Here is a 12,414-nt window from a genome sequence, read left to right on the forward strand (position 1 = left end):
TGTACCAGAAGTGAAAGCAGGCTGTTAGAAGGCTTAATTTGTTCATTCTACTGTTAACGGACACCTGGGCTATTTCTAATTTTTTGGCAACTGTAAATAAAGCTGCTATGAATATACTAATGTAAGTCATTTTATGGATGTATATTTTTTTTCCTCTTGGGTAAACACTTACGTATGGAATTGCTGAGCTGACTAGGTAGGTTCTATGTTTAACTTTATGATAAACTACCAGACCTTTTCCCAAAGTTCCACTTTATACTCTCATCAACAATGTATGAGAATTTGAGTTGTTCCACATCCTTATCAACATTTATTATTGTCAGTTTTAAAATTTTTTTATATGACCATTTGTTGAAAAAACTTCCTTTCTCTGATGGATTACTTTAGCATCCTTGTCTAAAATCAAATGACTATAAGTGTGGCTCAATGTCTGATCTCTTGTTCCTAATTCATTGATTTATTTGGTGAGCCTTATGCCAGTGCCACAATATCATGATTACTGTAACTTTGGTAAGTCTGTAAATCAGGTAGTTGAAGTCTTCCAAATATGTTCCTTTTAAAGATTGCTTTGGATATAATAGGTCCTTTGATTTTCCAATTTCTACGAAAAAATACAGTTTTGATTTTGTTTGGGATTGCACTGAATCACATCGTATCTTCCAATTAATGAACATGGTAGGTAGCTCTCTCCATTTATTTAGATCTTCTTTAATTTTTCTCAGCATTGCTTTGTAAGTTTCAATGTAGAGGTCTGGCACATTTTTTTGTTAAATTCGTTTGTGTTTTTAACACTGTTATAAATGAGACAGTTTTTAAGACTTTGCTTCTAATTGTCTACTGCTGATATATGTAAATACAAATGATTTTTATAAACGGACCTTGTATCTTGTGACCTTGCTAAATTTATTCTAATAGTGGTTTTCTCGAATCTAGAATCCTTTTCTAGCTGAGCAGACATTTTCATCTGCAAATAGAGTTTTACCTCTTTCCTTCCTATCTTTATTACTTTTCTTTTTCTTGCCTTATCAGACTAGCTATGAACTTCAGTATAATGTCGAATTGTAGTGATGAGAGTGTGATTCCTTGCACTTGATCCCTATCCTTGTCCTCAATATTAGGGGGAATGCATTAAGTGTGATGTTAGCTATAGATTTTTAACAGATGCCTTTTATCAGATCGGGAGAGTAATCTTTTATTCCTTGTCTGCTTAAAAGTTTCTCTTTTTTTACTTTCTTTGATCGTGAATGAGTGTTGAATTTTGTCAAACACATTTCCTGAATTTATTGAAATGATCATTTTTCTTTTATTAATATGACCAACTATACTGACTGATTTTTCTTTTAACATTATTTACTTGTTTATTATTTTAAAAAATAGGGGCAAGGTCTCACTTTGTTGCCCATACTGGTCTCAAATGCCTGGCTTCAAGCAGTTCTCCTGCCTCAGCCTCCTAAAGTGCTGGAATTACAGGCATAAGCCACCACACCTGGCCCTTTCTTTAAACTATCTATCATTTACTCAGTGCCCATGTGCCAAGCACTGAGCTAATCACGTTACAATGTAGATTTATTTTAGTTTCTTTTGTGGTGTGTGTTTTTTTTTTTTCTGCTTTTGCTGACTTTATTGAGACATAATTGACAAAACCGTATATATTTAAGGTATACATGCAATATAATGATTTGATATACATATATATTGTGAAATGATTTCCACAGTCCGTTTAGTTAACATATCTGTCACTTCACCTCATTACCATTTTGTGTATGATGAAAATGTTTAAGATTTACTCTCTTAGCAAATATCAAGTTTACAGTACAGTATTGTTAATTACAGTCACTGTGCTATACATTAGATCTACAGGACTTTCTCCCAGATCTATAGAATTTCTCCATTATGTAAACTCCAAAAGAATGAAATTCTGTGGATGAAGCCTTAATTTTACTCTTGATAATTAATTTTAGTTCTGATAATTTGTGTTAAACAAAAAAATAGGAGGACTTGTTTTGCTGCATAGTTTTAAAATATCACCTTTGCCTTCTTTTTTGAAAACACCTTGAGTTTTCATTTTTTTATTTTTTGACAGGCTCCAAGGGATGAGCCATCGTTAGAGATCAATACAGATAACATGAGGATATAATTACTTTGTGGCCTGGGATATAATTATTTAGCTGTCATTTATTTCTCATTTGGAGGGAAAAATAAATGAAAGTATTATTTATGAGCCACATAAAAATTCTGTGTGTTTTTTTTCCCTCCTTGAGAAAGCGAGAAATCACACTAATGTTTCAGCTATTTAACTTTGTTCAAACTGGAATAATACACACCTTGTGTATTACACTTTTCTTTTTTTTAGTATAATGTAGTTTTTACTTGTCTTCTTTTAGGATGTGGTAAGAGGTTTAAAAAGGAGTTTCTGTTGGTACGTAAGCAGTGAAATGTTCATTTTGTCCAGCTATTCTGTGTCATTTATCTCTAGGGGTTTCATTTCCCAACGTCACTGTTAACTTTTGACACTTGAAAACTAAATAAATTGAGTCTGATAAAGGGCATTTTCCAGTATAGATTGGAAATAAATTATTATAAATGATCTTGGAGCCAGATTTTAAACAGTTTATTCCAAATTTACTGTCTTTGTTTGAAGTCAGTTAACATTTTTTTAAAAGAAAAATGTTGGCTCCTGTATATATATATACACACACACATATATATACACATATATATACACATATATATACACATATGTGTATATATGTGTATATATATGTGTATATATGTATATACATACACATATATATACACACAAGTATATATATATATACACACAATGTTTTCTCTCTCTGTTTTGTAAAAAGTATAATTTTTGGCATAGTTTTCACCACACTCCCTACTTTGTTTCCACTTTGAAGTAATAAAAGCTCCTGATAAAATACGCTTTTTAAGAGTCCTCTCTAAAAAGAATATGCTTTGGCCTTCTCCAGGCAGTCAGATAGAATATTAAATTAAAGATTCAATTGCCATGGGAGAAAGAGAAGAAGGAAAAACCACTTAGCACTAACTCTTCAAGTTCATTTCCTTACTTCTTTATTTTGACTGTTTTCCCTTGAACTTGAGATACTGGTTGATTCAAAAGTGGGGTCATCGACGACATAGGGAAATTTGAATGTCAAATCAGGGTTACCTTAATTATTATTTTCTTATCCTCACTTAAAGATAACTGTTCAATTCCAGAAACTTGAAAAGAACTATTAGATATAAACAAGCTATTCTTCAAATTATTCCACCCTGCCCTTCTGCCCCTTAAAGAAATGCAACAAGCCAGGAACCGTGGTTTGTGTCTGTAATCCCAGGAGCATCGCTTGATCCCAGGAGTTGGAGACCAGCCTGGACAACATAGCAAGACCCTGTCTCTAAAAAAAAAAAAGAAAAGAAAAAAAGAAATGCAACAACTTTATGTAGAGTAATCTTTTACTATTAGGAGCACTTCTTAGTATCAGCAAATTTGCTACAAGGAGAAATTATGAGAGGTTTTGATTTTTGTTAGCCTTGCTACTGCTTGTATGTGACTATACATGAGGTAGAATTCTTTGGTAATTATTGAAAGTTTACTAAATGTATCAACATGATAAAAAACTAAATATATCAATGATGCTTAGTGGTCAAAGGAACCATTACTTGCAGACTCTCCTTCCTACTCATTAAGTTTTAGAGTAAATGTTTAGAGATAAGTTAATATAGATAAAGATTTTTAAATTAGTTGTTTAATAGATTTCCAGGTTTCTGATACTGTTTACGTTTAAGTGCAAACAATGGCATTGTTATGAGGAAAATACTAAAACTTGCAAGATTCTTAGCCCCTTATCCTAATGCTAAAGCAGAGCCTTTTATTTCAAGTTTGTAATTCCATTTATCAAGTAAGAATTATTTTACTTATGGTTTTTTCTTCTTCCTAGATTCATCTTCTGGATGTCTAAAAGCCTCAACTAATCAGGGTGCCGTAGATGTTTATGTCAGCCAACTGGGGAAAGTGGAATTGAAATCCCATAAAGGTTAGTGAACTGGAATGTTTTATTTTGACATATGATGTAAAGAAGGTTTATGTAACACTCAGGAAACAGATGGTCAAATTATCTATACTGACATAGTGATTTCAAGAAAATATCTTCTGATAGAACCTGATTTGAAGGCACTGGTCTGCTAGCTTTCTAGACCAGTGATCTTTACAACTTGTGGGATAGATGGCCATGCAGACTATCTTTCCTTTTGTAGTACAAACAAAAATGTAATATTTTGACTGTTATTATGGAATTTTTAAATGTTACTCTGTGGATTTTTCAGTTTATTCTATTCTGAAATAGAATAATCTTTGAAGGAAAAACGCTGCCATACACTCTTTTGGAAGCTTTTCTGTCAGCCTGTAAAAGGAACTTCTCAGGCAATCAGTGTAGAGTAACAGTTTTCAAAGTGTGATCCTTAAATAAAGGTATCACACAGGAAGGTCCTCTAAAGTGATTACTTAGTCTCTTGAAGTATCAAGACTTATGATATGTCTCTATCATTTAACTTCTGACACAACTTATTCTGAGTCCAACTCTTTCATTTAAAATGGTATACTTTTCATCTGAAAGCTAAATATGAATTTGTCTGTTCTTCTGCACACATGGATGTACATATATGTGTTGACAAGTGGCTTGGGTGAAGTAGGTTGGCCATAGGGGCTGAAGTGGCTTGGCTGCAGAAAGTTAAGAACTGTAGCTCTGTATAAAAAAATTTTAAAAATAGTCTAGCAGCTCTTGCATGTTGGCCAGATGTTTAACAAGGAAAATATTTCCTCACAGAGACTGATTGTTCCTGCTATTAGTAGTTTCTTTACCATATTAATTTAATAGTTTTTTTTAATCCATCTCTAGAATTTGTCAGTGTCAAAACTGCAAAACACAGAGGTCTGAAACCTCAGTTATTGCTGATACACCGGTGTGACTTCTCAATATCATATTTTCTCCCTTTAAAATAAGATAAACTTATGTCCTCACTAAATCTGAGAGCTGCAGGTAATACTCTTCAGGGAAAATTATAAATGGCATGTAAGTCATATAATTGTACTTCATTATTACAAAGATCCAAGGAGAAAAGGGATATATTGTTAATATAACTAGTAACAGAGTAAGAACAAAGTTTTGAATAAGCAGCTGTTACATACAAATAATTTAATGTTTTGCACAGTAGGCAAAATAAAACAAACAGAAAACTGTAAAACTTTTGAAGATTGTTAGTCTTTATTCATTTAAAATATTTCTTAGTATTATTTGGAATATTGCTGGAACAATATTGGAATAGTATTTGAAACTATTGAAATAGTATTTGATGTTGTAAAATTTGATTAGGATTACAGTTTTATGTTTTCTTCTACTGGGACCATGTTACTGGCAAAAGCTTAAAGACAACTGAAAACAAAGATTTCTGTCTTACTTCACATCTCCGAATTCTCAATACACTTGGGAACAGTAACTTTTGAGAGTAATGGAAAGTTATTTAGTAACTCTTTCTTAATGGTTAGCAAAGACATCTGGAATCCATTCCAACTCTGCCACTGTCTTGCTGTAGGGTTCAGAGCCAGCCACTTGAGTCTCTTAGGTCTTCACCATTTTGTGATGTGGAAAAATATATAATGCTTGTTTTCTTTCACCTTATGAAAATTAATATGGTGACCTTCTTAATTCATTCCAGGCTATGCTTGGGCCTGGGAGTCACACCTGAATCTGAGTACTGACTTTTCCACTTAACATTTTGTCCTTGGGAAAATCACTAATTTTAACATAATATGCCTTCAATAAATGACGCTGTTAGTTCACATTTGAATTTTTAAGAGGATAGTACTGATGTCAACCATGAAGAAGTTTATGAAGTGAAAAGAGGTTAAAGAACACAACAAGAGCTCTCCTTTCTAAAAAAGTTAGTGTTAAAGATGGGACATTAGGAAGGTTTTCAAGTCATGAAAATTCTTCATTCACAAACAGTAATGGAGTTTTGGTAGGTGGTTTTTGGCTTTTAAAGATGTGGAGGGAGATGGGGTAGAAATCTTTGCATTGCTTAACATTTTTAAAGATCTGAAAAATTTAAGATCATGTTATGCATTTAAGAACAGAGACAAGTGTTCATAAAGTTAGCACACTTGAAACTTGATACATTTAGACATATCAAGCCCTACAAAAAAGTTTTTTAAATCCATGATTTTCTACTTTTGAAAGTATGTTTGATAGAAAAACGTGTCTTCTATTTATCCTGAAATCTTCCAGGGTTGTTTTTGTTTTGTTTTTTCCTAAAGCCCTCATATGTTGTTATGGGAATCTCCTGTCTGTAGTTTACATTTGAACCCTGGAAAGCAATTTGGTTTTTTGTTTTTGTTTTTGAGACAGGGTATCACTCTGTCACCTAGGCTGGAGTGCAGCAGCAAGATCATGGCTCAGTGCAGCCTCATCAGGATTGCCTAAGCTTGGGAGGTCAGCCTTCCAGGTAGCTGAGACTACAGTTCTGCACCACCACACCCAGTTTTTTTTTGTTGTTGTTTTTTTTTTTGTTTTTTTTGAGCTGGGGGAGGTAGAAACAGGGTTTCACCATGTTGTCCAGGCTGGTCTCGAACTCTTGAGCTCAAGCAATCCACCTACCTTGGCCTCCCAAAGTGCTGGGATTACAGCCACAAGCCACTGTGCCTGGCTGCAATTTATTTCTTAATAAAATAAACTAGTTGTAGTAATATGCATTGTCCCCTAATTTTTTTTTAGAATAGAACAGTTCATCATGCTTATCTCAAACTTCTAGCTCCAGTTAGGAAGACCAAGAAATTACTTAAGGAAGCTTAAGCTGACACTAGCCAGATTGGAAGGAAAACCACGACCCATAAGTAAATGCATTCTAAACCCCATCCTGACCATCTTTGTCCACAGAGGTGGGGTTAATGCTTTATGGCAGGGGCCTTTTACCTACTTTATTTAATGAAAAACAGGAAGAAAAACTTCTGAAATAGGAGTGTGTTGGTGAATTTACACTGCAACCCACATAATTTGAAAAATGATGCCATACCTAACAGAGTACTTTTCCTGATTTACTCCTTTAGAAGCTTGAATTACAGCCAGGTTGTGTGGAAATACAGGTTGAGTGTCTTACCTTAGGTATCCAAAAGCCTGTAATCTACTCAAAAGAAACATTAGTGAGTTGGAATTCAAATAATACTTTTCTATTGTTATTTTTTGTTATACACAAGGCACATCTGAAAGCACAAGAGCTCAGTGTTCTAGTTGTGTTATAATAATGAGGTCACAAGTCCTGTACTACGATGAGGTAGGAGTGTGTGAAATACCATGGTGGTTAAAATCATGGGCTTTGGGGTGGAGCCAAGATGGCCAAATAGGAACAGCTCCAGTCTACAGCTGCCAGTGTGAGTGACGCAGAAGACGGGTGATTTCTGCATTTCCAACTGAGGTACCGGGTTCATCTCACTGGGGAGTGTCGGAAAGTGGGTGCAGGACAGTGGGTGCAGCGCATCGAGAGTGAGCTGAAGCAGGGCGAGGCATTGCCTCACCCGGGAAGCGCAAGGGGTCAGGGAATACCCTTTCCTAGTCAAAGAAAGGGGTGACAGATGGCACCTGGAAAATCGGGTCACTCCCACCCTAATACTGCACTTTTCCAACGGGCTTAAAAAACGGCGCACCAGGAGATTATATCCTACGCCTGGCTCTGGAGGGTCCTACGCCCACGGAGCCTCGCTGATTGCTAGCATAGCAGTCTGAGATCAAACTGCAAGGTGGCAGCGAGGCTAGGGGAGGGGCGCCCACTATTGCCGAGGCTTGAGTAGGTAAGCAAAGTGGCCATGAAGCTCGAACTGGGTGGAGCCCACCGCAGCTCAAGGAGGCCTGCCTGCCTCTGTAGACTCCACATCTGGGGGCAGGGCATAGCCAAACAAAAGGCAGCAGAAAACTCTGCAAACTTAAATGTGCCTGTCTGACAGCCTTGAAGAGAATAGTGGTTCTCCCAGCATGCAGCTGGAGATCTGAGAACAGACAGACTGCCTCCTCAAGTGGGTCCCTGACCCCCGAGTAGCCTAACTGGGAGGCAACCCCCAGTAGGGGCAGACTGACACCTCACACGCCCAGGTACTCCTCTGAGACAAAACTTCCAGAGTAACGATCAGGCAGCAACATCTGCTGTTCACCAATATCTGCTGTTCTGCAGCCTCCGCTGCTGATACCCAGGCAAACCGGGTCTGGAGTAGACCTCCAGCAAACTCCAACAGACCTGCAGCTGAGGGTCCTGACTGTTAAAACGAAAACTAACAAACAGAAAGGACATCCACACAAAAACCCCATCTGTACGTCACCATCATCAAAGACCAAAGGTAGATAAAACCACAAAGATGGGGAAAAAACAGAGCAGAAAAACTGGAAACTCTAAAAATCAGAGCGCCTCTCCTCCTCCAAAGGAACGCAGCTCCTCACCAGTAACGGAACAAAGCTGGACGGAGAATGACTTTGACGAGTTGAGAGAAGAAGGCTTCAGACAATCAAACTACTCTGAGCTAAAGGAGGAAGTTTGAACCCAGGGCAAAGAAGTTAAAAACCTTGAAAAAAAATTAGATGAATGGCTAACTAGAATAACCAATGCAGAGAAGTCCCTAAAGGACCTGATGGAGATGAAAACCAAGGCATGAGAACTATGTGACAAATGCACAAGCCTCAGTAGCTGATTCGATCAACTGGAATAAAGGGTATCAGTGATGGAAGATGAAATGAATGAAATGAAGCGAGAAGTTTAGAGAAAAAAGAATAAAAAGAAATGAACAAAACCTCCAAGAAATATGGGACTATGTGAAAAGACCAAATCTACATCTGATTGGTGTACCTGAAAGTGACGGGGAGAATGAAACCAAGTTGGAAAACACTCTGCAGGATATTATCCAGGAGAACTTCCCCAATCTAGCAAGGGAGGCCACATTCAGATTCAGGAAATACAGAGAACGCCACAAAGATACTCCTCAAGAAGAGCAACTCCAAGACACATAATTGTTAGATTCACCAAAGTTGAAATGAAGGAAAAAATGTTAAGGGCAGCCAGAGAGAAAGGTCGGGTTACCCACAAAGGGAAGCCCATCAGACTAACAGCTGATCTCTCGGCAGAAACTCTACAAGCCAGAAGTGAGTGGGGGCCAATATTCAACATTCGTAAAGAAAAGAATTTTCAACCCAGAATTTCATATCCAGCCAAAGTAAGCTTCATAAATGAAGGAGAAATAAACTACTTGACAGACAAGCAAATGCTGAGAGATTTTGTCACCACCAGGTCTGCCCTAAAAGAGCTCCTGAAGGAAGCACTAAACATGGAAAGGAACAACTGGTACCAGCCACTGCAAAAACATGCCAAATTGTAAAGACCATCGAGGCTAGGAAGAAACTGCATCAACTAATGAGCAAAATAATCAGCTAACATCATAATGACAGGATCAAATTCACACATAACAATATTAACTTTAAATGTAAATGGTCTAAATGCTCCAATTAAAAGACACAGACTGGCAAATTGGATAAAGAGTCAAGACCCATCAGTGTGCTGTATTCAGGACACCCATCTCATGTGCAGAGACACACATAGGCTCAAAATAAAGGGATGGAGGAAGATCTACCAAGAAAATAGAAAACAAAAAAAGGCAGGGGTTGCAATCCTAGTCTCTGATAAAACAGACTTTAAACCAACAAAGATCAAAAGAGACAAAGAAGGCCATTACATCATGGTAAAGGGATCAATTCAACAATAAGAGATAACTATCCTAAATATATATGCACCCAATACAGGAGCACCCAGATTCATAAAGCAAGTCCTTAGAGACCTACAAAGAGACTTAGACTCCCACACAATAATAATGGGAGACTTTAACACCCCCACTGTCAGCATTAGACAGATCAACGAGACAGAAAGTTAACAAGGATATCCAGGAATTGAACTCAGCTCTGCACAAAGCAGACCTAATAGACATCTACAGAACTCTCCACCCCAAATCAACAGAATATACATTCTTCTCAGCACCACACCACACTTATTTGAAAATTGACCACTTAAGTGGGAAGTAAAGCACTCCTCAGCAAATGTAAAAGAACAGAAATTATAACAAACTGTCTCTCAGACCACAGTGCAATCAAACTAGAACTCAGGATTAAGAAACTCACTCAGAACCGCTCAACTACATGGAAACTGAACAACCTGCTCCTGAATGACTACTGAGTACATAACGAAATGAAGGCAGAAATAAAAATGTTCTTTGAAACCAATGAGAACAAAGACACAAAATACCAGAATCTCTGGGACACATTCAAAGTAGTGTGTAGAGGGAAATTTATAGCACTAAATGCCCACAAGAGAAAGCAGGAAAGATCTAAAATTGACACCCTAACATCACAATTAAAAGAACTAGAGAAGCAAGAGCAAACACATTCAAAAGCTAGCAGAAGGCAAGAAATAACTAAGATCAGAGCAGAACTGAAGGAAATAGAGACACAAAAAACCCTTCAAAAAATCAGTGAATGCAGGAGCTTGTTTTTTGAAAAGATCAACAAAATTGATAGACTGCTAGCAAGACTAATAAAGAAGAAAAGAGAGAAGAATCAAATAGACGCAATAAAAAATGATAAAGGGCATATCACCACCGATCCCACAGAAATACAAACTACCATCAGAGAATACTATAAACACCTCTATGCAAATAAACTAGAAAATCTAGAAGAAATGGATAAATTCCTCAACACATATACCCTCCCAAGACTAAACCAGAAAGAAGTTGAATCTCTGAATAGACCAATAACAGGCTCTGAAATTGAGGCAATAATTAATAGCTTACCAACCAAAAAAAGTCCAGGACCAGATGGATTCACAGCCGAATTCTACCAGAGATACAAGGAGGAGCTGGTACCATTCCTTCTGAAACTATTCCAATCAATAGAAAAAGAGGGAATCCTTCCTAACTCATTTTATGAGGCCAGCATCTTCCTGATACCAAAGCCTGGCAGAGACACAACAAAAAAAGAGAATTTTAGACCAATATCCCTGATGAACATCGATGCAAAAATCCTTAATAAAATACTGGGAAACTGAATCCAGCAGCACATCAAGAAGCTTATGCACCATGATCAAGTGGGCTTCATCCCTGGGATGCAAGGCTGGTTCAACATATGCAAATCAATAAACATAATCCAGTATATAAACAGAACCAATGACAAAAACCATATGATTATCTCAATAGATGCAGAAAAGGCCTTTGACAAAATTCAACAACGTCCTTCATGCTAAAAACTCTCAATAAATTAGGTATTGATGGGACATATCTCAAAATAATAAGAGCTATCTATGACAAATCCACAGCCAATATTATACTGAATGAGCAAAAACTGGAAGTATTCCCCTTGAAAACTGGCACAAGACAGGGATGCCCTCTCTCACCACTCCTATTCAACATAGTGTTGGAAGTTCTGGCCAGGGCAATCAGGGAGGAGAAAGAAATAAAGGGTATTCAATTAGGAAAAGAGGAAGTCAAATTGTCCCTGTTTGCAGATGACATGATTGTATATCTAGAAAACCCCATCGTCTCAGCCCAAAATCTCCTTAAGCTGATAGGCAACTTCAGCAAAGTCTCAGGATACAAAATCAATGTACAAAAATCACAAGCATTCTTATACACCAATAACAGACAAACAGAGAGCCAAATCATGAGTGAACTCCCATTCACAATTGCTTCAAAGAGAATAAAATACCTAGGAATCCAACTTACAAGGGATGCCAAGGACCTCCTTCAAGGAGAACTACAAACCACTGCTCAATGAAATAAAAGAGGATACAAAGAAATGGAAGAACATTCCATGCTCATGGGTAGGAAGAATCAATATCGTGAAAATGGCCATACTGCCCAAGGTAATTTACAGATTCAATGCCATCCCCATCAAGCTACCAATGACTTTCTTCACAGAATTGGAAAAAACTACTTTAAAGTTCATATGGAACCAAAAAAGAGCCCACATTGCGAAGTCAATCCTAAGCCAAAAGAACAAAGCTGGAGGCATCATGCTACCTGACTTCAAACTATACTACAAGGCTACAGTAACCAAAACAGCATGGTACTGGTACCAAAACAGAGATATAGACCAATGGAACAGAACAGAGCCCTCAGAAATAATGCCGCATATCTACAACCATCTCATCTTTGACAAAGCTGAGAAAAACAAGAAATGGGGAAAGGATTCCCTATTTAATAAATGGTGCTGGGAAAACTGGCTAGCCATATGTAGAAAGCCGAAACTGGATCCCTTCCTTACATCTTATACAAAAATTAATTCAAGATGGATTAAAGACTTACATGTTAGACCTAAAACCATAAAATCC

General features: G+C 37.0%; 1 protein-coding gene across 11 annotated transcripts in view; it reads left to right on the plus strand.

Annotated features, from left to right (window-relative positions):
* Positions 1-12,414, plus strand: part of FAM185A (family with sequence similarity 185 member A) — a 191,567-nt gene that overhangs the window by 26,279 nt on the left and 152,874 nt on the right. For all 11 annotated transcript variants that reach the window (XM_002818311.5, XM_054559636.1, XM_054559639.2 and 8 more), the window contains exon 6: positions 3,951-4,046. In XM_002818311.5, coding sequence (XP_002818357.3) covers positions 3,951-4,046 — 96 coding nt within the window. The remainder of the gene's footprint in view (positions 1-3,950; positions 4,047-12,414) is intronic.

This window comes from Pongo abelii, chromosome 6 (genome assembly GCF_028885655.2).
Source record: "Pongo abelii isolate AG06213 chromosome 6, NHGRI_mPonAbe1-v2.0_pri, whole genome shotgun sequence".
In the NCBI taxonomy this organism is placed as follows: domain Eukaryota; kingdom Metazoa; phylum Chordata; class Mammalia; order Primates; family Hominidae; genus Pongo; species Pongo abelii.